This window comes from Hermetia illucens, chromosome 1 (assembly GCF_905115235.1).
Source record: "Hermetia illucens chromosome 1, iHerIll2.2.curated.20191125, whole genome shotgun sequence".
Taxonomy (NCBI): Eukaryota; Metazoa; Arthropoda; class Insecta; order Diptera; family Stratiomyidae; genus Hermetia; species Hermetia illucens.
This window is the reverse complement of record NC_051849.1, coordinates 46,054,683-46,082,170: the sequence shown is the minus strand read 5'-3', so window position 1 is coordinate 46,082,170 and position 27,488 is coordinate 46,054,683. Positions and strand designations below refer to the sequence as shown.

The window sequence follows — 27,488 nt, the reverse complement described above, 5'->3', positions numbered from 1 at the left end:
ACACCAAGTGGTTCATCAACTTGTGCTCAAGGTATGGGACAGCGAATCAATGCCTGACGATTGGCAGCGAGGCATAATCTGTCTCATACATAAAAAGGGAGATATCACACAGTGCAGCAATTATAGAGGTATCACGTTGCTGAGTACCATCTATAAGATATTCTCCACTATCTTGCTAGGCCGGATAGCCCCATACGCCCAGAACATCATTGGCCCATACCAAAGAGGCTTCACTCCAGGCAAATCAGCAACAGATCAGATTTTCTCTCTGCGGCAGGCGATGGAAAAACTGTTGGAATATGGACAACAGTTGCACCATCTGTTCATCGACTTTAAAGCCGCCTATGATAGCATAGCCAGGGTAAAACTGTACACGGCCATGAGGGAATTCGGTATCCCGACGAAATTAATAAGACTGACTAGGCTGACCCTGACCAATGTGCGAGGCCAGATAAAAGCAGCAGGATCACTCTCAAGACCATTCGACATCAACAACGGTCTACGACAAGGGGATGCGTTATCATGCGTCCTCTTTAACCTGGCCCTCGAGAAGGTGATCCGTGATGCTGAGGTGAATGCAAGAGGTACGATCCTCTTCAAGTCCACCCAACTACTGGCCTATGCTGACGATATCGACATCATGGGAAGAACCACCCGAGACGTTCAAACTGCCTTCATCCAGATCGAGCAGGCGGCGCGAGATCTTGGGCTGCACATCAATGAAGGCAAGACAAAATACATGGTGGCAACGTCAGCACCGAAGACGAATCAACCAACAACATCAAACCGCACTGGTCAAACACAAACACGAACAAGAATAAGGATAGGGGAATACAACTTTGAGACCGTTGACAATTTCTCCTATCTAGGGTCGAAAATCACAACCGATAACAACTACGATGATGAAATCCGCGCACGGTTGTTGTCAGCCAACAGAGCCTACTTCAGCTTACAAAGACTGTTCCGCTCGAAACGTCTCAGGGTCAAAGCTCTTACTGTACAAGACTATGATCTTGCCAGTCCTCATGTATTCCTCGGAAACTTGGGTTCTTAGCAAGAAAAATTGCGAACGCTTGGCCGCGTTCGAGAGAAGAATCCTCCGAAGAATTTTTGGCCCCCTACATGAGGATGGACGATTCCGTAGCCTACACAATGACGAAATCTATGAGCGATACCATGACCGTCCGGTTGTGGATAAAATCCGGCTCAATAGGTTACGGTGGGCGGGTCACTTAATCCGTATGGATGAAGATGATCCCACCCGGAAAGTCTATAAGGGCAATATCTATGGTAGGAAAAGAAGACGAGGCAGACCCTGCCTAAGATGGAGCGATGGTGTGGGCCAGGACGCCAGACAGCTTTTAGGGATATCGAATTGGTGGACCTCGGCGCAAAACCGGGATGTCTGGAGTTCCTTATTAAGGCAGGCCTAGACCGGATACCGGTTGTTGCGCCGTTGATGATGATGATGATAAAGCTTTACTTATTTTGGACAACGCTCCCGGCCATCCTGTGCGTATTGTCGATATCGTTCCTCAAATCAAAGTTTTGTTTTTGCCTCCAAATACCACTTCGTTGTTATAGTCGATGGATCAAGGAGTAATAGCGTCTTTTAAGGCCTATTATCTCAGGAGAACTTTTTCACAGGCTATAAAGGGTAATGAAAGATGGAAGAAGATGGAGCTGAGAGATTTTGCTGCTTCATGGGATGAGGTCACACCCGACAATTTAAAAGGAGTTTGGAAAAAGTTATGCCCACATTTTTTAAGCCATCTGAAAGTTCTTCATCTACAGATCAACCAAATATCGATGAGATCACAACTGACATTGTTGACTTGGCTAACCGTTTGCCTGACATTGTAGTTACTGCTGATGACATTGATGATCTATTAAGCTCACATTCGCAAGAACTCACTGATGAAGATCTTATTGAATTAGAGGCACAAGTACAAGAGGAAGCAATCGAGTGACAAGAAATGGCTTCTTCTATTAGTAACTCTGAAAAAGACCTTATACTAAAAAAACTTTCCGTAGCCTTTGCAAATTTGGAGAATGTCATGAAAATTTTTGAAGAAAATGATCCTAATTTTGAGAGAAGTTTTAATGCTAATAAGCCTTATTGCTAATAAGCTAAGACCTGTATGATAGCAAGAAGAAAGAAGTGAAGCAATCTAGAATTGATAATTTCTTTAAGCCAAAAGTTTAATTTATTATTTCTCATTACATATTTTGATTTATTACAATCTCGGCAGATGCCGGATTTTACATAATACTAGCACTAAGTGCCGAGCATTTAGGCTCAGACGATCCTACCTACTTAACAACTAAAGGGGCGCTGGTGGTGGTGGCCGGTGGTAGGTTAATGGGAGAATCCGTCGAGAATTCCCCGCAACATCGAGCACGTATGCAGAATGGTGCACTTCTGAATGGTTTAAACCAGACTGTGCGAAAGTCCCAGGACATCAAGGGAAGCCGTGAGGGATTTAGGTACAATACTTATAGCTGGTAGTATTATGGGAACTGCAACCACTCGCTCGAAACGCCAAATTTCTTTGATTTCCCGAGCCAGCGGCTCATAGTTCACCTTCTTCTCCACGTATTTCCGTTCGATGTTACTACTATGGGGGATGAAGTACCTGCCGTGAAGGCATAATCCCACGGTCCTCTTCGGACATGGATTGATTTTGGGACCACAATCAGAGCCCCGCCATGCAAGCACAGCGGTCCTGGTTTATACTGAGTGCAGGCTCAGCATTCATACTAGTGGATGCGAGGTGTTACCTCTGCCGCAACTAAGAAGTATGGCACCCGAGTTGTACAGCGCAACTCCACGCTCGAGCTCCGAGGAGCTCTGCCCGCGATGTAGACATAACCACAACCACCATGAAACTCCCACCCGGGGGCCAACCGCAAATAACCGGGCCGAGAACACATCCTACAGGAATTCTCCTGGAGCATATGCTGGTATTATGGGGGATAGCAACATCAATTATATACGCGGAGTGACGTCAACTAACGGTACGTCAGGCTTGTTGTGTGGAGTATGGCGATCAGTCAAACTTGCCGGTCCCAATACATGGTGTAAGCAGAACTATCAAGTACAGCTTGCGGCTCATATCGGTAAACCGTGATTAGCCCATGCTTGTATGCAAGGTTTTGATGGATAACCTTACATACAGCATTATGCCTGGTGATGTATTATACCGGTGCCATAACAGTGCAGCCAGAAAAGAGATGGTCCAACGTCTCTAACGCAGAACAACACATTCTGCACTGGTCGTTCTCCACCCGTTCTTCCATGATGAGCTTTTTATAAGCTCGGGAGGCGACCACGCCGTCCTGAAAAGCACACATGAACCCCTCCGTCTCAGCAAAGAGCCCCCCAGCACACAGCCATCTGTTCGACAAATGCAAATCGACAAGTGGCTGCCAAAGACAATTCACGTTTTTATCGTGCATTACCTTCGACTTCTATTCATCGACCTGCTCTTGGTCCGACTTCACCCCACTCAGAGGATTGAAAGATCGATCCCTCAACTTAAGTGAAGTCAACCCACAGTCTGCCGTACAGACAGCCGCATGTAAGGGACTCGCCTGCTCTTTGCTGTAAAAATAAGCGCGCAGGGAGTCGATTTGGCGATGATGTTTTGCCGTCATGTCAACCACGCCCCTACCTCCGATGTCACGAGGCAGGTTCATCCGCTCCACGACAGACTTTGGATGATGCATTCGGAATTTGGAGATAGTTGTTCGTATCCGCCGCTGGACGTTTTCCAAATCGGTCTTCGTCTACGACAATATTTCGAACGCATAAGTCAGTGAAGGGATAGCGAATACATTCAATGCGCTTATTTTATTTTTCCTCGAGAGATGCGATTTCAGCACCAGCTTTACACGTCGCAGGAATTCGGACAGCAGAGCATCCTTCAGATCACCAACTCGAGCATGGGTTCTTTCAGAATTCTTAGGTACTTGTAGAAGTCTGCCTCGGTCATAGCTTCGATATGGAGGTTATCAATGCTATGTCCGGTATGCCGCTCGTGATGACCTTTATGGATGGCTTGGATTCGACACTTGTCTAATCCAAACTCCATCCGAATATCACGACTGAACATGTCTATTATTCGCAACAAACTTCTAAGATGGTCGTCAGTGCCAGCATAGAGCTTGATGTCATCTGAGTACATCAAATGTGTCAGTTCGCACTTAGCATGTAGGCGATACTTTATTGCGAAACAATGCCTTCTAGCTTCATTCAGTAGCCATGAAAGGGGTTTCAATGCCAACAATACCCTCTAGCTTCATTCAGTAGCCATGCAAGGGGGTTCAGTTCCATACAAAACCAAAGGAGACTCAATGAATCCCTCTGGAAGATGCCCCTCCGTATACGGATGGACTCTAAGGAATTATCACCCTCAGATGTATGCACTGATAAGGTGGTATGCCACCCTTCCATGACTGTCGCCAAAAACTTTATTAGTTTCGGATCAGTGCGATACAGATGTAGGATATCGATTAGCCAGGTATGCGGAACGCTTTCAAAAGTCTTGGCATAATCGATATAGCAACCAAAGAGGTTTCTTTGGCCTCTAGTTACTTGTCCTACAAATACCGAGTCGATAATGAGTTGCTCTTTGCAACCCCTTGACCCAACTCGGCACCTCTTCTGCCCCTCGGATACAATGTTGTTGGTCTCGAGGTGCGCATTGACCCTTTCACTAATAATGAACGTTATGAATTTGTAGAGGGCTGGTAAGCAAGTAGTCGGTCTTGTGTATGCGGGGTCCTGCACCGTGTCCTTCTTAGGGATAAGGTAGGTAATCCCCGCATTGAGGAAGGGTGGAAAATCCTCCGGCCGACTCATGACTTCATTTATACTGTGTGTCAACCGACTGTGTACACTGGTAAATTTCTTATGCCAGAAATTCTGCACCCGATCCAGATCTAGGCCCCACCAGTTCTTCGAGCTGTTTATGGCTCGTCGAACTTCCTCTTCGGTAACATCCGCAAAATTCATGCCAGGCGTATTGGCAGGGCAGGTGCCTTCGACGGTGATCCACTCAGCATGCTGGGCGGGTAACCTCCAAAGTCCAGCCCAATACTCTTTCGCTTCCGTCACCGGAAACTGTACTGTTTGGACGTTCTGTTGGGATTCGTTGAAAGATCTGAAAAAACTCCGCTGGTTCCTCGCGTATGTTGCATTCTGGACACGCCTGTAATGACTTTCGCCATACCGTCGTAACCGACTGCATATGTCAGAAAGTTTCTGCTTTAGGGTGTCCAGAATTTCAACTACGGGTGTCTCACTGGGATTGCATATTTCCGGTAAACCATCTGCACTTTATTTCTCACCCGTCTGCTGCCATTGCCAGTGCTGATCTGAATCAGTTTAGCAATGTCCTGCCTTAGTGCGGCCCGCCGACGTACTAGAAGAATTTTCCATGCTGGATCTCTTTGGTCACTCAAACCAATAACACGAAAGCGAATCTTCTGACCGTGCAATCTGACAGCCGCAACTGCACCACAATACACAAATGATTGTAGTTGCAGCAGCGACATATCAGCACACAGCCGAGATGCAATCTCATCATTGATTTGAGATAGAATTCCGGAAGTTGCTGGAGATGCATAGAGCCTGGGAATACCTGGTCTATGCAAAGGATCCATATCCGAGAATTCTATACACACTCTTTGGAATTCGTCCCGAACCTCAGCGGAAACCTCAGTTGGACGATGGAGAAGAGTGCTTCGGCGAGTACTGAAACTGTTGCCTGCAGTGCGGCGATGCCGCCACCTCTGCCCCCATCGACTCTCGGTCACCAATTTCCCCGATGACCTCAAGTCGAACACGCTCCCTGATGGTGGCCGGGATTGTGTCGCTGCGAGTAATAAAGCGGTACTGGTCTGCGACTCGGTGCACAGTCACGTGCACGAATTGCGAGAAACGCTCGACGAATCTCTGGTGCAACAAAGGGCGGTAAGATGTATCACCCCACTACCTGTACATAGGACAAACTCAACGCCTGATAACGAGCAGATTTAATGAACACATTAACGAAGCGGTAAGGAGTGTTCGGAAACAAAATTCCTGCATAGGGTCATCAGTTGCAGGGCATATAGTCGAAGGAGGCCATACTATTAAACGGGAAAAGCTTGAGCTCTTGCGTCATGCAAACCGAACGACAACCTTGGACTCTTTCGAGAGTTTAGAAATTTTGAGAGAAGACGTGACGTGGTTACTTAATATAGAATCAAGTAACTGCCTCTCGAAATTAATAAAACTGGACGCGGCAATTCGCAGGCAATTGGGTTGGTAGTTTAAAAAGTTTTTAATTAAGTAATTATTGAATAAGTATATGTTTATAATAGTGTCTAAAAAGAGGAAAGTGCGAAGACGCACGATGATTTGGCTCATGGGAGATGGGAATTCTGAATGATTCTTGGTCCTTATCAACCTTTGTCAATATTATAAATAAGAGAGGAGCAGTCGAAGTACCTTTGCGTCATAAATGCCTCTGGAGATATCTTAGATTTTAATTCTTTATTCTGCATTGTGGTGTATTAGTATTGGTCATTCCTAATAATGGTTACCAATTTATTTCAGTAACTACAATACGTAGATGGCTGTTCCCTGATTAGGGAAGGCAAGATTCTCCAAGTTTTAAAAACAACTTGAAGATTCTTGGGCATGTTGTAATTATCGCGCATGTATTATTGTCATTAGATCATCCAATTTGGAGCTTTGGTATGAGGGGATTTTTAGAAAATTCGCAACTTGGAGCAATCCATTCCTATGATTTACAAGTCCAATCTTATTGGGATGTCAATTGGACGCAAGCACGTTAGTTCCCTTCAATAGATGGTACTATCGAAAATCGAAATAAAAACGTCAAAATACCAAAGGTGCAGGCCTAAACTAATCTAATCTTAGAACCCTTGACATGGATGAACCGCTTCCAGTTCCAGTTACTCACCACACTCCGGCTGACCTTATGATCATGAAAAGTCATTTGTAGTACATTTCGTAGCAATCAGCCGATCGGTTAGGTTCTCTTTAGCATTCCAGCTTCTAGTTTTTTTGTTTTTACGTAAAGTTAAGTTAAAAGTGCATTAAATATGTCTAAGTAAGTTCAATCTGTAAGTAGAAAAGCCTTTTACATTGAGAAATTGACTTTTTCCAGGAAAGCAGATATTGCACTCATCGGATTGGCCGTGATGGGGCAAAATTTGATTTTGAATATGGATTCGAAGGGATTCGTAGTTTGTGCATATAATCGAACAGTGGACAAGGTAATATGGTGGCAAAGTCATTCAAGAATTGCTGACAACTGTTTCTAATTAATCGAAAGGTAACCCACTTTCTAAACAACGAGGCCAAGGGCACAAACATCATTGGGGCTACTTCGCTCCAGGACATGGTGAACAAATTGAAAACACCACGTAAAGTGATGATGCTTGTAAAAGGTAATTATCATTCTTATCGCCCATAACAATACTGTGCACGACTTCACTGGCTGACAAATTATAGCGAAGTATACCCGACGTTGAACAGGTGGCATGGTCTCTGTAGTTTTGCTTGACCGTCGATGTAACTTGAGTTTGCTGCTTCGATTTGTTCTGACACGATGTCGGCTTTCGGGATTCGAAACGAGCAAAATTAGTGTTAGAGAAAGTAATTCACGGGTCGATAAAGAAAGCATTGCAGCCAGCGACTTGAATATTTCGTGTACGGAGAGTAATTACTAATATTTGAATCGTTTCGAATGCACGGTTTGACCCTCACCTTGGGAAGTAGTGAGTAAGCTTTTGCGTTGAGAAACATGTAAGCCGGCGGTCCATTCGGTTTGTGCGTGAGATTAGCTGGTTGATCACTCACTAGGTGGACGGCTCACCGTTCGGTAATAGCGTGCATGGGAATAGCTGACCCTGGCTGCCAGTCATGCATGGTCAGGGTCGCTTACCAGTGAGGGTATCTTTCAAGAGATAGTGACACTCGCTCCTGATTTGCAATCAGAAACGTTAGGAGCTCTTAAGAAATGAAGGACAGATTTACATAAGCACTTTAATATTAAAGATACTTCGAGTCTGAACAACACTAATCGTTTTCGTGAGATTGATTCCTCAATGTTAGTGACTTATTGAAGTTGTTTTTGCACAGTTCTGCTTTTTGATTTTAAGAAATTATGAGAACGTGATTGGAGAAGATTCCATCGGTAGTTTGCTGCTATGTTTGAGAGCGTATTTTGGATTTTTTTTTATAGAAATATTTTCAACTAATTAATAAAATAATAGAATAAGTTAAGTTAATCCACTAAAAATTAGATATCGTTTTCGCACAACTATTATAATAACCTTGTGGTATTGTCTATCATTGAGAAGAAAATGTGAACGCCAATCATTCATACAAGTTATTCTGCAATCAACTGTGTGACTCCCCGAATGTCCTTGGTAATTTTGGGACTTTCCCCAATGGGGGATGGAGGAAGGAAGTTGGAAGTACTTCATACAGTTCTCAAATTTCAAACAAGTTGAATTAATTTTTAAAATTGTGAGATGTTTCGACTGAGTTGTTCAATGCCAAGCAGGCGAAGAGAGTAGGATATTTCTCCGTTGTTTAAACCTGTCGTGACACTTGTAACAAGAATACTTTCTGCCATGACATTTTGTCTAATTTTGAATCTTATATTGAACGTCAGAACATATAAGGGGCCAATATAGACTCGGATCACTATCTCGTTGGCATAGTGCTCCGGGCCCGAATTACAACACCACCTACAATCCCCTCTGAGAATAAGGTGAGAGTGAATACTGTGGCCATTCATAACAAAACCCTCCGTAACACCTATAAGGAGGAAATGGATTCCGCAATAACCGCAGCTAACAGATGTCCTGGAGATGAAGCATCAACAAATGATCTTCATAACCACCTGAAGAGCGTTATCATTGATACGATCACAAACATACTTGGCCCCAGCCGCAAGAAAAGTCGGAACGGCTGGTTTGATGATGAATGTAAGCTAACAACGGAACGCAAGAATGCTGCACACCGAGTAATGTTGCATTCTCAAAGAAGGCGGGCACACACAGAGTCCTACCAAGAACTCCCTCGAACGAAAGATTTCACACACGAAAGAAGGAAGCCTGGGAGAACCAGAGAACCGCACCTGCGCGCGAAAGTTTTACCGATAAGTCAACAGGATGAAGCCTTATACTCATCCTGCCGAGACAAAGAGGCAAATCTGATTTCCGACTGAATGGGCATATTGGAGGGATGGGTTGAGTATTTTAATGAACTGCTCAACAACTAAAATATCTGCGATTTGGAGGTCCCGCCAACTGAAAATGAGGGACAAATGCTGCCACCACCAAGCATAGAAGAAACAGTCGCCAGGAGCCGATGGAATTACAGCCGAATTGGTTAAATATGGATGCGACCAACTACACCAAGTGGTTCATCAACAGATGCTCAAGGTGTGGGACAGCGAACCAATGCTTGACGACTGGCAACGAGGCATTATCTCTCCCATACATAAAAAGGGGGATATCACGCAGTGCAGCAATTACAGAGGTATCAAGTTGCTGAGTACCATCTATAGGATATTCTTCGCTATCTTGCTAGGCCGGACAGCCCCATACGCCCAGAACATCAAACGAATAGAATGAAGGTAGGAGACTACAACTTTGAGATCATTGAAAATTTCTCTTATCTAGTGTCAAAAATAAGAGTCGATAACAGCTATGACGATGAAATCCGCGCACGGTTGTTGGCTGCCAACAGAGCCTGTTTCGCTCAAAACGACTCACGATAGGGTCCAAGCTCTTACTATGCAAGACTATGATCTTACCAGTCCTTATGTATTCTTCGGAAACGTGGGTCCTTAGCAAAAAAAATTGCGAACTCTTGGCCGCGTTCTTATAATCCTTTCATCTGTTAGTGACTGGGCTATGCACAGTTTTCATAGTTTATATGTGAAACCCTACGACATTTTACTGTTTTTGGGTAATCGCATCCTTTCCTGAGAAAGCATTGTCGGCTAGTTGCGATGTGCCTTTATTTCTTAAGTGGGCTTTAAAGATTTGTGCTATCTCAAGAATAATAATAATAATAATACGTGCATACGTGCTCGATGTTGCGGGGAGTACTCGACGGATTCTCCCACTGACCTACCACCGGCCACCACCACCAGCGCCCCTTTAGTTTTTAAGTAGGTAGGATCGTCCCAGCCTAAATGCTTGGCACTTAGTGCTAGTATTAGGTAAAATCCGGCATCTGCCGAGATTGTGATAGCTCGGAAATAATGCGTTGGCGCAATAATCCATATTGGATCAGGGCCTTGAAGTGTGTTAGAGCGCTTCATTCAAGACCGTAACGGTACACTACAGTACCCTGTAGGAGGCAATGTGGTCAGCATTGCGCTCGCCTGAGATTATTACCCTGATTTGACTCAAGTACTCATTCATAGCTGAGTCGACTGGTATGCGACGTCAAATCACGATACAAATTCCACTGCCACCAGCGAGATTTAAGCCGTGACCTTCCGTACGACAGCCTTGCGCTCTAACCGCTCAGCTATCCAGACAGCTATCCACATCCAGAATATTCAGCGATAATCTGACTGTTTATTCAGCGTTGTTACACTATTTGTTTGGGGATGATAATCCTTTGAAAATGTTTATTGACATCATGAAGATATGCTCGATTTCCTTATTAAGTTTAGGGTCAATTTTAAATTTTTCTTTCTCATAGTGAATTGCTGATTTCTGCGTATTCGTTTTTTTCGGTATTCAAACTCCGCCCTGATGTTTACCTAAATGGCAAGCTGGTCTCAAGCACAGATAAAGGAGGAAGTAAAACTATTAAAAGAAAAGGTTTCCAATTTAACTATAGAATTTTATCTATTTTGAGGTAGCAAACACGTGTTTCGGACACAACATGTGTCCTTCTTCAGTGCTTATTTTGTAATGATTTGTTTGACTTAATTCTAAACCTTAGATACCCTTATATAGTATGCTCCTAGAATCGTGTTTTTACCAATCGCTTAGTCTGCCCTATATATATACTGGTGCATTCCGGGCAAGCAATTTTATAGATTCCGCTCTCTTCCTCCTTGGATTTTGGCTCCTTTACACTCCTAAATCGCGTTTTAAGTTTTGCATGTCTGCTTGTTAGGACAGCCTCTATTTTAAACCCTTTGAGCGCATTACTAATCCTAGGCCACAACGAGGTGTATGTAATGCTTGATCTCACCGTTGTCTTATTGATGCGTAGCAACGATGGCAATTGTTTCCTGTTATTGATAGCCTGTTTCTTACTTATTATAGCGTCTATAATCTCTGTGCTACAACCGTTCTTTTTCGTGGTGTCTTTTTTTAAGCCAGTTCATAGATAAACACGCGTAATCGAAGACGTGCATGTCTATTATTCTGATTTTGCTTCACGGGGTTATTCAGTTATTAGCTGTTCACCTTGGATGAATTAGCTTTGCGCAGTGTTCGTTGCAGTAGCTTCCATTCTGTGCTTCCGTTGCGCTTCTGCTTCTTTTAGTAACTGGTGCATGCATTTTATCATTGTAACTACTGCGTTTAACACTGTACCTGATTCCACAATGTAGTTTACCACACCATTAAACGGGTCTTTAGTTTAATGTTGTACAATAAGCGCAGCATATACGGAGAGCGCTTAGCCGATATAGAGCTTGAAGCTTTCTGTCTTTTTCTAAGACTTAAGGGCTACCGCAATAGTACACTACAGGATTACATTTGTAGATTGTACTTAGCATATAGTTGCGCCATGATGAGCGCTTCGATGATACGTTTCCATCTTGGAAAATTGAACGTGTCGCCAGTTTCGCAATATCTCCCTTCTTCAATGACTTTTCTGGTTGTCCCCTTGATAAATAATTGTCACCATCAATTATTAGATATAAAGGGTTCTGCTCGAGAGCCTTGTGCCTTTAGGTTAGGATTTACTGCTCTGTGTCGCTAATCAATCCAGTGATCTTTATGCCCATAATCTTCACTGACATGTCAATGTAGATGCTTGAACAACTTACGAAAGATCGTGACTATGTTGAAGGATAACTTATATATGTTCAAATATAACCATGTTTTTTAAAAATGTCTTTCTCTCACACTGAATTTACTCAGAAACGCCTAAACCAATTGTCACGAAATTTGGTGAGAACACGTGGTTTGTGACCCTTTACATATAATGGGTGGCATCATTTTCTACTGGATTTCAGGGGAGCTCCCCATAGATGTGAAAGGCGGTATAAATTTTGTTTTCACAGAACATGATTGTGTGAGGTATCAAATGAAAGGCTCAATTAGTACTTTTCGATTTGCACATTTTCTCATGGAACGTGCTTCCCTGTACAGATCGAATGCTGCTCAGCAGCTAGCCAATACTCTGTCCCAATATAACGTTGATGTAATAGCGTTGCAAGAGATGCGTTGGACAGGAAGCAGTTTCCTGGTTTTCTTCCATATGTCATAGCGGCCATCCAGTAAACCATGGGCTCGGAGTAGGTTTCTTAGTCAGCCGAAAAATGAAGCCTGCTATTATCGGCTTTGAAAATATAAGCGAAAGGCTATGCACTCCGCGTTTGCGAGGCAAATTTAGAAATATAAGCCTCAAAAACGTTCATGCTCCTACAGAGAAGACTGCAGAGTCAGAGAAGGATACCTTCTACGAGGCAGTTGAGCGGACCCTCGAAGCCTGTCCTAAGTATGATATCAAAACCATACTTGAAGATTTCAACAGTTAAGTAGGGACGGAGCCCGTATTCAGGCGAAACGTCGGCTCCCATAGCTTACATACGGATAACATTGATAACGGACTGCGGATTATTCAGTTAGCAGTATCGCATGAAATGGTTGTTGGAAGTCCCTGGTTTGCGCGTAAAGCGGTCCATCTACAAACATGCGTGGGCTTCTTCAGACGAGATCATCAACCAAATTGACCACGTGCTGTTTGAACACCGTCATTTCTCAGCTTTGATGAATGTAAGAACATGTAGGGGGCCAACATAGACTCGGATCATTATCTCATTGGCATAGTGCTTCGAGCTCCAATTACGACACCACCTTCAATCCCCTCTGACAATTAGGTGAGAGTGAATACTGAAGCCATTCACAACACACGTAACGCCTGTAAGGGGGAAATGGATACAGCAATAATCGTAGCTAAAAGATGTCCTGGAGATGAATAATCAACAGATGATCTTCACAATTACCTGAAGAAGGTTATCATTGATATGGCCACAAACATACTTGGTCCCAGCCGCAAGAAAAGTCGGAATTATAGAGGTATCAGGATAGCCTCATACGCATCAGTAACAGGTCAGATTTTCTCTCTGTGGCAAGCGATGAAAAAACTGTTGGAATATGGTCATTAGTCGCACCATTTTATCATCGACTTTAAAACCGCCTATGACATAGCCAGGGTAAAATTGCACACTTGGGTTCTTAGCAAGAAAAATTGCGAACTCTTAGCCGCGTTCGAGAGAAGAATCCTTCGAAGAATTTTTGGCCCCCTACATGAGGATGGACGATTCCGTAGCCTACATAACGACGAAATCTATAAAAGATACCATGACCGTCAGATTGTGGATAAAATCCGGCTCAACAGGTTACGGTGGGCGGATCACTTAATCCGTATGGATGAGGATGATCCTGCCCTGAAAGTCTACAAGGGGCAGACCCTGCCTGAGATGGAGCGATGGCGTAGGTCAGGACGCCAGACAACTTTTAGGGATATCGAATTGGTGGACCTCAGCGCAAAACCGGGATGTCTGGAGTTCCTTATTAATTCAGGCCTAGTCCGGATACTGGTTGTTGCGCCGTTGATGATGATGATTATCTTATCGGATTTTAAACTGGCGGGTAATCCTATTCGGGCTCAATAAGGCAACAAAAAAGTGTAAGGCTAATATCAATTGATAGATTGACGATACAAATCAGAGGACGTTGGAAACTTGATAAAAAAATGATAGCAAAAAGAAACAACAATAAAAATGAACGGAATTAGAAGTAGGATTCTACCGGAAATAAAACTCTCTACGCCCTGTTGAGGTTCATACGGAAGTTAAAAGTCGTTATACAGAGCAAAGAGGAAATCCTACAGTATGTAAAGCTGAACATCTTAAAAACTTCTGAGTATTTAGGAAGATTTTATTGGCAACGTAAGCCACACGTCGCCTATTTCTTTACTAGTTGGTGATATATGGGCTAGAATGAGAAGAATTCTAATACTCCTGGCTTAGGGTAAACTAATTTATCTTGATAGTAAATTCTAAAAAAAACTAGAGTAATTAAGGAATTAAATAATCTATACAAAGGGATACACAAGGTTAAGTTCAAAAAGAACATTTTCTTTATTTGTCATTAAAAAAGTTGATGATAGTCTTAAATACATAATATTCTGAAAATTGCGCGAGAAGCTTACTAATATTCGATCTAAAGTGAATTCGATTTCGATTCTGTCTATTTTTATTAATTGTTTGCTCCATTGCCGAATAAAATTATAATAATAAAATTTTCTTTTGCAGCTGGATCTGCTGTCGATGACTTCATTGCTCAATTGGTTCCTCTCTTGTCCCCCGGAGATGTTATTATCGATGGCGGAAATTCCGAATATCAAGATACTGCACGTCGATGCAATGAACTTAAATCAAAAGGATTATTGTTCGTTGGATCCGGCGTGAGTGGTGGTGAAGAAGGTGCCCGGTATGGACCATCATTAATGCCCGGCGGACACCCAGAAGCGTGGCCTCTTATCAAGGACATTTTCCAATCGATTTGTGCAAAATCAGGCAATGAACCGTGTTGTGAATGGGTGGGAGAAGGAGGTGCTGGACACTTTGTTAAAATGGTTCACAACGGCATTGAATACGGAGACATGCAGTTGATCTGTGAAGCATATGATCTCATGAAGCGTCTTGGTCTGACACAGGAAGAGATGGCTAAAGAGTTCGACAAATGGAACAGGGAGGAGTTAGACTCATTCCTAATTGAAATCACTCGAGACATTCTTAAGTACAAAGATGGAAGTGGACCGTTATTGGAAAGGATCCGCGATACAGCTGGCCAGAAAGGAACAGGCAAATGGACGGCAATTGCTGCACTGCAATATGGAGTGCCGGTAACTTTGATTGGAGAAGCAGTGTTTTCCCGATGCCTATCTGCCTTGAAGGATGAGCGTGTGAAAGCAAGCAAGGTATTGCAAGGTAGTGACGCTAAGCCAGCGGTTAAGGACAAGGCAGAGTTCCTAAATCACATCAAGCATGCTCTGTACTGCTCGAAAATTGTTTCATATGCTCAAGGTTTTATGTTGATGCGTGAAGCTGCGAAGGAGAATGGGTGGAATTTGAATTATGGCGGAATCGCACTCATGTGGCGAGGAGGTTGCATTATTCGAAGGTAAGCCTTGTCTCAGAATCTTCCTTAAAGAGTGCTTAATTGGGAATAGCATTTATAACATTTCTACTATTTCAGCGTTTTCCTTGGAAATATAAAAGATGCTTTCAAACGTAACCCAGATCTCTCGAATTTACTTTTGGACGACTTCTTCAAGAAGGCAATTGAAAAAGGACAACATTCCTGGCGACAAGTTGTAAGTAATGCTATTTTGTGGGGTGTACCTGTCCCTGCACTTTCAACAGCTCTGACCTTCTACGATGGATATCGGTCAGAGCGATTGCCGGCTAATCTGCTGCAGGCACAGCGAGATTACTTCGGCGCTCACACGTATGAGCTGCTAGGCCAAGAAGGCAAATTCGTGCATACCAACTGGACTGGTACCGGAGGAAACGTTTCGGCAAGTACTTATCAAGCCTGAGAAGATACAGATACTTTTAAGGGGCTGTTTTGTAACATTCAAATTGGATCGGTGATCGTTTATATGAAAGAGTATATGTATCGGTTGTATTTTTGATATTGTTATTTTTTGTATATTTTTAATAAAATGGAAACATTTGACCTGAAAGGTTTTATTAATTCAAAATTCTGCAAAGAATGTAATTTATGTTGTCTAAAAACTGGGATGTGTGGAGTATGAAAGGTGTGGAGAAAATTGCCTGAGAGGCGTGAAAAAGATAACTCGCCTACCTTACAGTTGTATATGCTTTTTTGAGTTAATTTTCTAGGTGTAGAGAACGAATTGGACGTTCCATCTCATTGCAGATCTACACCATGCTACTTTTCGGTCAAAGTTGTTTTCTTCTCGCAGTCATCGACGAAATGATAGCTTCAGTGCGAAAATATTACAATTGGAGAGAAAGATTTAAGGATTCTAGAATCTAACTTAATTTGAATTTGATATGAATGACATTTATTTTATTATAGAAAAATGCTTACTCTAAATAATTTCAACAGAAACATTGCAATGACAGTTGCGTCAATTGCTGATGACAAAAAATTAGAGTTCACCTACCGAAAAAAATTGCTGGTTAGTCAAATTTAAGGAAATGAATCGGAAATCAACGTAAATATATTGGAAGAAGATTTGAATTTGAAAGTAGAGAAATAAATTTGGTTTTGATATTAGGAATTTATGTTGGGCTTGGTATTGTTTGTTCAGGTATGAAGGGCTTCCATTCGAAATTTTGGCATTAAATGTCCATTTTTTTTTTACTAAGAACCTAGGTTTCCGAGAAATATGTAAGGACTTGCAAGATTAGAGTACAGTAACAGATTTGACCCTATGGTGAGACGTTTTGAGCGAAACAGTTTTTGTAAGCTGAAATAGGCTTTGTTGGCTGTTAACAACCGTGCGCGGATTTCATCGTCATAGCTGTTATCGGTTGTGATTTTTGACTCTAGATAGGACAATTTTTCAACGGTCTCAAAGTTGTAGTCTCCTATCTTTATTCTTCGATGTTGTTTGTTCTTTGGTTTTCGGCGCTGGCGTTGCCATTATGTACTTCGTTTTGCCTTCATTAATGTCCAGCTCGATATCTCGCGCCGCCTGCTCGACCTGGATGAAGGTGAACTGTACATCTGGGGTTGTTCTTCCCATAATTTCGATATCGTCAGCGTAGGCCAATAGTTGGGTAGACTTGAAGAGGATGGTGCCTCCCGCATTTACATATGCATCGCGAATCACTTTCATCAGGGACAAGTTGAAGAGGGCGCATTATAGGGCATCAACTTGTATTTAAACCATGAAGAATTTAAACCCATTTTCTAAATTCCACGGCTCTTGTATGCTGTTACCGCTCTTGGTTTGTTGTATAAAACCAACCCCTTACCGACCTTATACATTTTCTTGAGCAGCTCTTAGCTTTACAATTCGTGGGAAAATAGGAGAGTGAACGACTAGGATGAGCAAATTTAAAGCAAGGACTCACTTTCCATTTTCGGAAAGTTCCCAACCTTCTAGGCCTCAAACTACATCCGCTTCCGATATCTATTTAAATATACTTAATAATGGTATATAACCTAATTTTTTAAATTGGCCCTTAAGTTCATACTGGGAATACGAAATTGTGCAGTACCATAAAGGATAATATGGCGTTACATGTAAATCCTGCCATGCGTAATAAACTTACAGCAGACCAAATTTATCGATTTCGTGCGAATTTACTGATCAAGCCATTAGAATATGATGTTAATGTTATAATAGACAAGTTGGCATGTAGTAACAAAGACCCATATATGAAGTAGCTACTTTTGCTTATTCTCTTTTCGTATCTCTTTGCAATGAATCTCGGTATATTTCCTGAATAATGCTCAATCTCCCTGTGAAACCAGATACTAATGGAAGTGGCTTATTATGATCTAGTAATTTCCAGAATAACTTAGTAGAGTAAATGGTTCTTGAAAAATAGTGCACCTTCCGAATTTTCAACTATGCACAAGTGAAATTGTCGTGCACCAAAAGGTCCTTACACAAGAAAAAACCTTTTTTACTTGGAGTATCCAACTACCGGTCTTCCGATTTGTTATCATAGTTTATTGGATTCGCAATGAAGTTCATTACGAGTTTTCGACTTCTACCAATACTTGGTGCGATTTTTATAATATTTTAATACACCGAACTTGGATCACGTCAACCATTTATTTTGTATTGCTTTGTACCGAGCGGTCGGAGAAATTCCCTGAATTGCATGCAAAAATTAACATCGTTCAAATTTCAGTTCTAAGGTAATCCCACCTTGAAATGCTTATCAAAAACTCTACAATCCTAACATCCTGTAATCCAAAAATCCTTTTTGGTAATTATCGTATTACATAAATCGAAAGCGAAAATAATCATTGACTAAAAGAGGTCGAAGACGGCTTACGGTTTCGTACCAGGACAGAGGCAATTCATCAGACGCTGCCTCACCCTTGCGCTGGGAACAGCATGATCGAAGCGATTCACAAGTGTTATACGCTTCTTTTTATGATTCGCAAAACACAACATGGGTGTGAATTATATCGTAAACCCGCCCACATTTCAGACCAAACGTTGGCCGGGGTGGAAAATTTTTGTCTAATGAATGAAGAGCCCTAAGTTCGCATCCACTTGATGTTGGACTGGACAAAGTGGAGAGCAACCTTTTCGCATTGTTTTTGGTCCACCGATTTCTCTTTCCCAATTCTCTAATATTCTAATCAGAACATTGATTGGGTAAAATATAGATTGATTTTTTTGCTTGTACACATAAATTTGTCCGTTACGTTTTGCTTTGATTGGGCTGAATGTAAATGCATTTAGTAATGTGAAAATTTTATGTAAATCTTATTTCTCCTGCCTCAACTTTGAAATTGAACGTCGAGGTCGGGGTCAGCAAAAGCAAGAATTAACGGGAGCCGGATTGATGAGATTGGGAAAGTGATCAGCTGGATTTGAGAGGAGATCGTGTTTGTTTGTTGGCGAGTGGTATTTTGAGGAAATCGGTTTTGCCTTTGGTAGCAGTTAGTGAATTCTGGAAACTAAAATGAACACAGTGAAATACTTGGGACAATTTCTGTAGAGTTTAAAGAAGCTAATGAGCTCTGATAACGAGGGTGGCATGAATTAAAGACGTGAATTACAAGACGTTTCTCAAATTCTGTCATAAAATTTTTGATAATGAAAATTATTGAGCGGTTATAAAGGGTTGTGATGAAAGTGTCACCAGATGCCGTGTCCACTATTATAGCAAGGCCATCATCAAACTGGTGATCAATGCCTAAGGAAACGGAAAAAAATTGTTCTGGATTGCACTCAATATTGGGGATGATGTAGTAATCAGTTCAGCTGTGAGGAGATTTGTGAAATAGAAATAAAACTGGAAATTAGTCCAATGTTTAGAAATTCCTAATAATTGATGATGTATCTGTTTTACCATATATTTGTTTATATTACAGTAAAATTATACATACATTTATTTGGGAACTGGACTTTCCTCAAATCAAATGGCCTGAGGATGCCAAGCATAGCAGATTTGAGGCAGGAGAAGTGTTGATTGAGGATGCGATTCGTCGATCCGTTGTAGACTTTCTTTGCCGATCGCGGCACTCGAATCGGAAGTTTTACAACTGCACGCGCATAGTCGAGCCAGGTCGGGTCCAATTTGATTGGAATTTTATTATCGTCGTCATAACATCATGGCAACGAGAATATTTTGTTAGTGGATTTTTTGTTACTTTGCATCGGGTGGAAATTTTCTGAAGGGGTGATGAGCCTAGAATTTTTTTAAAAGTAACCCATTTTTTGCGGGTCTAGTTCCGTTCGAAGTTCGTCACGGTGAACTTTCATTATTTCGTCACCGACCATAGAGATAGATAATGCACAATTTTTAACAACTGATCAATAGATAAACAGCACATGAAACATGTGTACACAAATATTGTAACAACTAAGTTTTCAATGTAATTACAATTTCAAAGTACATAACTAAGAGGATTTATATTTTTTCTATGACTATATTCATCAAGAATTGAAAATTCGCTGTTAGAAGTTAAGTTCTTAACGAAATTTTTATAATATTATTTGCAAAGAGTAAGAAAAACCTATGCAAACGTGAAAAAAACATCAATATGTTTTCTTATAAGCAGTTATTTAAGTTTATAAAATTAATTATGATTGACTTGATTTCGCTCCAACCTCTCCCGAAAAGCGTCAGCTCCCTCGATTATTTCGGCAGCACGGGGTGAACATTTAGATTGGGGTGGGCCGCAGCAGGGCCACCATGTCATCTGATCCCTCATGAAGAGAAACGGAAGACGGGAGCCGCTGGTTGCGTAGGTACCAGAACCGGCTCAAGGCTAGTTCTTCCCCGTCCATCCCGCGCGCGTTAGTTTTCTCTGTGACTTTGCCCCCTCCCCTCTTAGGTCGTTTGGCATTTTAGGTCCTTTGAGATTGAAATTTTCGATGGTATCAGCCCGTCTCGACACTTCACGTCTCTATTAAAGTAGTTTACCCCGGGTGGGTTTAGTTTTTTTGGCTATTGAGTCCAGGCACGTGATAAAATCTCTGTGTCCTGACAGGGAGGTGATATTTGAAAACCAAGAACCTCGGCGCTCATCTCGCTGAACTGCTAGAATTCGGGTTAGTTTCAGCACGTGCTGTTCGATTCCAGATATTATTTCGCGCAATCGGTGTTCACGTCTGGTAAACCCGTTAGGGGAGTTTGGTTAGTTTACAGCCTTGGTGACCGTGTTGGTGCCAAGGATATGCACTTATCTTTACACTAAAATGTATAGTCTGACTTTATATAATCATATACATTACGAATCAGGCACAAATGAGGCAGATCTCCTAATATTCTTATATAAAAAATACACAAGACCTTTCATACCTTAAGCGCCGAACTCCTGGTTTTCCTATTTCCTATAATATATTACTAGTCAATATGCGCTATCTAAAAGTCTTATATATAATTCAAATTAAAACTTAAACCTTTCAGAAAAACTGGTCTGGTAGAAATTTTGTTTTGTTCTACCTGTGTTTATTGGAAAGATCTTCGTACCTTGCAAACAGCAAATTAGAAAACAATTGTCATGTGTGCCGAACCATAGGCAGAAAATGCCGGGGCTACATATTTTTACGTTTTCCAATTTGTTCATGGAATTAATGCCTTATTCCACCTCGCTCTGCTTAGTTTTATTTACCATACTTGCTTGGAGAGAATTTAAACCGCACATGTCACAATTGGAATAAACATGGTTTGGGTTTCTACTAAATGGCAACGTCGCAGCCGGTTTATTTGACAGCTTTCGTGTTGACAACGTTTCTTGCACTGTCAAGTCGATGCAAACTATATTTTTTAGTGAGGAATGGCGACAGGTGAAATAAGGATGAAAGTTTTAAGTCTTTACAAGTCCCTTCTGCGGGAATCCCAGAAATTCTCTTCATATAACTTCCGGTGAGTTGAAGTCGTCCTGGTTTGTTTAGGTTAGGAGATGAAATCTGTTTCTAAGTCCAGATTAAATGAAACACAATTCTTGATGCGAGTTTCTCTTGGATACTATTTCACTGGACGAAATGCGAAAAATACATTATAATAGTCGGCTAGGAAAGTATAATGTAGACTTTACATTATAATACATTAACAATTTGTAAGGAAATCAATGTTTCTATAGTAGTTGATTGCTAGATTTCAATATTGCAATAAATCATTTTTCGATGTAATTTCATCAAGGCTTAATTCGATATCGCCTCACTATTTGAAGCGATCTTTAAAGTGGAATATTGTCGATAGATAAAGATTATTCATATGTCGTTTGCCTGACAAGATCTCTAGAAATTCTAGTCCGAAGGGTTTGGGAATATATAGTCTCTGGCCAAAATGCTATCAAAATTGATTTTCAGAATATTTAATCACAATACAGTTAATAAGAATGTAGAATTTGATTTATCATGAAGGTTTTATTATTCATTACATTGCATTGTCTTAAAACAAATAATAGATTGATATAATTTTTCTTATATTTTGCTGAGCCCTGTTTTGCTACTGTAAAAGATTGACTTTTCTTGCAAGTATCCCCCATAGATTCTCTATTTTTTTTTGTTATTTAAAAATGACCTCGTATATGCAGAATTGTGAACGGCGGCGTTGTCCTGTTGGAAAGTCCAGCTAATGTTATTATTTTCACCTAAATAGGGCATAAAAATGGCTTCCAGAAACTCAGTATAAATTACTGAGTTCATTTTGGTGGGTGCGATTCCCAGTCGAAGCTTACCGTGAAAAGAAGTTCCCATTTCATCCACGATCTAATCAATGTGAGGCTCTTTATGTGTTGGTGTTAAATGAGGTGCTTTAGCAGGTTTTTTATATTTAGTGCTCTTATCATAGTGCAAAATTTGCTGCACCCGTCCCTTTTTAATAGGAAGAAGTAATTTCGACGCGATCTGGGACGAACTGAGCTTATTTCTAGTAGCTTCCTCCTTAATTAGGGCAATTTCAATTTTCCCGATTCTTTTTATTTCCCTGCCGATGTTCTTTTGTGCCGTATTTTTCCTTTAATGTAAAGCAATTCCACACAACTCCGTCGTATCTAGCAATTTCTCTCACCATCGCTCTCATTGTGTACGCCGAATTTTTATTCTGACAAGTTGGCCTTTTTCTTGTTCGGTTAATACTTTTCCATGAGGCATCGCTATAATCTGTTGTTCCTAGAACACTACAAAATTTTATACACGTTTTAACTACCTGCATTTATAGAAATTGCGCACTTCCAAATGATTGCTTTCGACCAGAAACAAAATATTATACAACATTTAACAGTATATGCCGCTGTCATAACGAATTCTCAGGAAACCAAGGAAACTATATTTCCTTGAATTGTTTTACACAATCCTCGCATTTTATGCATTTTCTAAAGAAAAGTGAAAAAAATGTCACTACGTATATAGAAATTGCGGTCACTGTATTTGGCCAGTTAAATAAAGGCATTTTCTTTCTGCAAATATATTTTTACAGACTGGGTCCTCTGGAAGGGGCTTGCTTGCTCTTGCAAAAAAACGGTTCCCCATTAGGAACCGTTCTTTGATCTACTGTAGCAGTCAATTTTGTAGGACATCTTTGTATTGATCCTGTCTCAGTGTGCCATTTACAACGTAGGACACATCCAGTGCCGTTGCTATTGATGACCGACTAAATCATTATCTTCGTGGGGTATTTTCCGGTCTCAATACCGCAATTGGGATGAAAATTCCCCTCTCGACGACGACGCACTAATTGAATTGTTTTGCTAAAATCTCAACAAGTGTTGAAATGTGACGATGCTGATTGGTTACAATAAAGGAAATGGTAAATCACCGATTTGCAGAAGTTTACATCTTTATCAGACCATTGATTCACCCATTCAAACTTCTGCTCAAATAAACTTACTAATACTATTACTTCCGAATTGTTATCTCGGCGGATGCTGGATTTTACGTAAAACTAGCAGTGCCAAGCATTTAGACTCGGACGATTCTACCTACTTAAAAGGCAAAGGGGCACTGGTTGTGTTAGCCGGTGGTAGAGTGGGACAATCCGTCAAGAACTCGCACGCAACATCGAGCACGTATGCAGAATGGTGTATTTCTGCATGGTTTGAACCAGAATGTGTGGGAGTCCCAGGACATCAAGGGAAACCTCAGAGATTTAGGTACAATACCTGTGGCTGACAATATTATGGGAACTACAACCATTTTCTCGATACACCGGATTTCTTTGATTTCCAGAGCCAGTGGCTCATAATCATAAAATAAAAAGTCCATTCTTGTATGCAAGCTTTTTATGAATCACCTTACATACAACATTATGTCTGTTCGTGTATTGCACCCGTGCCATTACAGTGCAGCCAGGAATGAGATGGTCCAACCTCTCTGCAATCGGAGTTTGGAAAGACTACTCCGTATCCGACCCTGGACGTTTTCCAGATTGATTTTTGTCCACGGCAATATTCCGAATGCATACGCCAGTGAAGGATAGCGAATACATTCAATGCGCTTCCCCGAAAGATGCGATTTCAGCACCAGCTTTACACGTCACAGGAATTCAGACAGCAGAGCATCCTTTAGATCACTAACTCGAGCATGGGTTTCTTACAGAACTCCTAGGTACTTGTAGAAGTCTTACTCGGCCATAGCTTGAATGATGATGATCTTTCCGGATGGCTTGCATTCGACACTTGTCTAATCCAAACTCCATTCGAATAGCACGGCTGAACATATCTACTATTTGCAACAGACTTCTAAGGCGATCGTCAGTACCAGTATACAACTTGATGTCAACGTAGGTCATATTTTATTGCAAAACCATGCTCTGTAGCATCATTCAGTAGCCATGAAGGGGGGGTTCAGTGCCATTAAACCAAAGGAAACTCAACGAATCCCCCTGGAAGATGCCTCTCCGTATATGGATAGGTCCTGAGGTGTTGGCACTTTCAGATAAAGGCACTGATAAGGTGGTTTGCCCCTTCCATGATTGTCACCAAAAACTTTATTAGTTTCGGATCCATTCAATATAGATGTTGGACATCGATTAGCCAGGTATGCGGGACGCTGTCAAAAGTCTTGACATAACCGATATAGCAACTAAAGGGGTTTCTTTGGCCTCTAGTTGCTTGTCCTACAACTACCGAGTCGATAATGACTTAATCTTTGTAACTTCTTGGCCCAACTCGGTAACCCTTCTGCTCCTCGGACAGAATGTTGTTGGTTTCGAGGTACACATTGACCCTTCCACTAATAATGGACGTTATGAATTTGTAGAGGGTTGTTAAGCAAGTACCGTGTTCTCTTTAGGGATAAGATAGGTAACGTAAGGTACCCAACTCATGACCTGATTTCTACTGGGGTGAACTTTTTGTATCAGAAGTTCTGCAGCCGATCTAGACGCGTCCAGCTGTTTATGGCCTGTGTAGTATCCGAGAAAAGAGTACCCCAATGCTCATCGATAACTCCAGCATGCTGGGCCTAAGCTACGATAAAGGAGGAACATTTGAGGCAACGTGCTTTATATTATCCTCAGTAAAACAAAAGTGAAATGCTGAGATAAATAAAGAATAGTTGGAATTACTCTACTATGTTAAATCTTACATTAGCTCTTTTGGGGGTACGTCCGGCAACAGGCTTACCGAGAAAATGCATTCAATTTCGTTAAAAATAAAAATTGTCGTGTTGAGATATGTTTGCACGTTAAATATTTACAAACTCATTGGAAAAGACGCATTGATATTTGCGCTCTACAAGAAATTCGATGGTGTGGTGCCAAAAGCTGCTGTGATTCTTCTTCAAGGGGACCCTTCTGGGGTATTTTCTTTTGAAGGCTGAAGTAACTGCGACTTCTCATTGTGGAGACGGACTCATGGTGCCTACGATGCTCGAGTGTCCTGGCATCCACATCAGAAACACTTCGTTCAGCCCTCTAAGATTAAGAAGCAACTAGGGATAGCTTCATATCAATATCTACGTAGAGCGCACTGAAGTTATGCATTAAATTCCACGAATATTGGATTGCATTCGATTTTAAATTAGGACCAGGAATGTACAGGAATACTTTTGGGGTTTCAAGCTAATATTGACTCATAATGGGTTTACATAGGTCAGGTGAGGATGAAAATGTGGCAAATGGTGTCACATTGAAGATGCCCCTGTGCGTTACTCCTTTATAATACAACTCACTCATATAGAAAGCATTTGAAACGACTAAGACTTTAAATTCTTTTTTGTTCTGCAGGATGTATGCGTTACGGAAGATTCGAGATGAATTTAGGGAGAAAAAACTTCTAACGGATCCAGCCAGAATCAAAGAAGAGATTAACTTTGCGGAAAAAAATTTAGGGATTATTAAAAGACAGGTTTGTTTTAAATTTAGGAAGTTCAGTCAATATTTTTTCTTTTTGTTTTTGTGAATTACTATCTAATTAGTTGATCAGGGAATGGTGGTGGAATTGTATATTTTTTTCTTTCTTATGAGTAAATTGAAATAACTTTTTTTCCCTCAGGTAATCGTCGGGAATCTGTACTCAACAGAAAAGCTGATTATTGAGAAAAATAATTAGGGAGTCAATTCTGTACGATATTTGTTGAATTTTAGAAGTTAAATCAGTTGCCTGTTTTAATAAGTTAAGAGTAGATTATGTTGTATTAGTAATACAAATGTTGCATATGCATTAAATAAACTATGTAAATTAAAACATATTGCAAAATTATGAGTTAATGATTGTACTTATAGAAAATAGGTTTAAGTATAACTTTTTAGGATAATTTTCCTCGAAATTTGAAAGTTCTTCACTTTATTCGTGTTTCAAGCAAATGACTCACAAACTCTCGTCCATTTTAAATGAGATAGAATTTTCTAGCGCGAAATTTACCGAGTTGTAATTGATTACAATATTTTGAATTTAAGAGGAAAACGCGAGTGTTCACCGCCGCGGTTGGATACAGAAGAGACCGACTTATTTCCATGCGGTCCTTACTGTCCCAACCAACGGCATATTTTTCGCCGCTAATTCTCCACTCCCCCGGCGCGTTCGGAAAATTAGTGAGTGGAGAGTTCGCTATCTACCCGTCCGCATCCGCAACATTCGAAATAAATTTCGAATGCCGCAGATCCTGCCGCGCCACATCACTCCGCCCCCAGACGAAACCTAGGAGGTTTCGGCGACGGATCCCCGAACTTCGTTTGCCGTTAATCCACAAAGCGGACACGACGCTGCTTCGGGGCGCACACGGGTTTCAGCCTGGACAAAGAGACCGCCTTTTTGTGACCACCGATCTCGAGCTGGAAGAAATGCTCTCCCCTCTCGAGAACGCGGTACGGGCCCTCATATGGAGGCTGCAGCGACTTCCGGACGGCATCCGTCCTGATCAGCACGTGCGTGCATGTGTCCAGTTCCTTGGGCGAACAAGCAGGTATGGACGAGTGTCGAGTGGGTGGTGGCGCTTTGATGCGTCGGAGATTGTCCCTCAGCAGACGCACCAACCCCGACTCCGTGAGACCCGATCTCTTGTCGAAGACCGGATCGCTTGGGAGTTTTGGGTTCTCCCCGTATACCAGCTCCGCGGGGCTGGCAGCAAATTCCTCTCGGCGGGTTGTACGAAGGCCGAGTAGGACGAGAGGCAAGACTTGAGTCCAGGACGGGTCGTCGCGTGCCATAATGGCGGCTTTCAGCGTCCGGTGCCAACGTTCCAGCATCCCATTGGATTGCGGGTGGTATGCCGTAGTCCGCTGGCGTTTAAAACCCAGGAGTTTGCCTAACTCCGAGAAAAGGGTGGACTCAAATTGCATTCCCTGGTCAGTGATGACCACTGCAGGGACGCCAAAGCGAGGTATCCACTCTCGGCAGAGGGCTTCGGCACAAGATTGCGCCGTAATGTCTTTCAGAGGTATTGCCTCAGGCCACCGCGTGAACCTGTCGATGATTGTGAGGCAATACTTGTAACCGTGCGAGTCTCGCAAAGGCCCTATTATGTCGAGGTGTATGGTGTGGAAACGCTTGGTAGTGCGGGGGAATGAGCCCACTTCTTTCCTTACATGCCTGGAGACTTTACACTTCTGGCATGCGATGCACTCTCTGGCCCA

At 41.8% G+C, this 27,488-nt stretch overlaps 2 protein-coding genes across 2 annotated transcripts; both read left to right on the top strand.

Annotated features, from left to right (window-relative positions):
* The first annotated feature begins 6,988 nt into the window (after positions 1–6,988).
* LOC119646870 (6-phosphogluconate dehydrogenase, decarboxylating) lies at positions 6,989–15,985 on the top strand. Its single transcript, XM_038047497.1, has 5 exons — positions 6,989–7,124; positions 7,182–7,290; positions 7,350–7,464; positions 14,550–15,420; positions 15,496–15,985. The coding sequence occupies exons 1-5, from the start codon at positions 7,117–7,119 to the stop codon at positions 15,836–15,838; spliced, it is 1,446 nt and encodes a 481-aa protein (XP_037903425.1). The 5' UTR covers positions 6,989–7,116; the 3' UTR covers positions 15,839–15,985.
* A 5,187-nt stretch (positions 15,986–21,172) lies between these two features.
* On the top strand, positions 21,173–26,113 carry LOC119661280 (LYR motif-containing protein 4). The gene is made up of 3 exons (XM_038070556.1): positions 21,173–21,335; positions 25,641–25,761; positions 25,909–26,113. Exons 1-3 carry the CDS (start codon positions 21,247–21,249, stop codon positions 25,963–25,965), a joined length of 267 nt encoding a protein of 88 aa, XP_037926484.1. The 5' UTR covers positions 21,173–21,246; the 3' UTR covers positions 25,966–26,113.
* Positions 26,114–27,488: the final 1,375 nt, after the last annotated feature.

Bases quoted from the DNA above. Each gene is read 5' to 3' on its own strand.
- LOC119661280 (XM_038070556.1), top strand. From the start codon at position 21,247: ATGGCGACAGGTGAAATAAGGATGAAAGTTTTAAGTCTTTACAAGTCC. The intron at 21,336-25,640 runs GTGAGTTGAAGT...TTTGTTCTGCAG, and splicing joins TTCTCTTCATATAACTTCCG to GATGTATGCGTTACGGAAGA. The intron at 25,762-25,908 runs GTTTGTTTTAAA...TTTTTCCCTCAG, and splicing joins TAGGGATTATTAAAAGACAG to GTAATCGTCGGGAATCTGTA.
- LOC119646870 (XM_038047497.1), top strand. The intron at 7,291-7,349 runs GTAATATGGTGG...ATTAATCGAAAG, and splicing joins ATAATCGAACAGTGGACAAG to GTAACCCACTTTCTAAACAA. The intron at 15,421-15,495 runs GTAAGCCTTGTC...CTACTATTTCAG, and splicing joins GGAGGTTGCATTATTCGAAG to CGTTTTCCTTGGAAATATAA.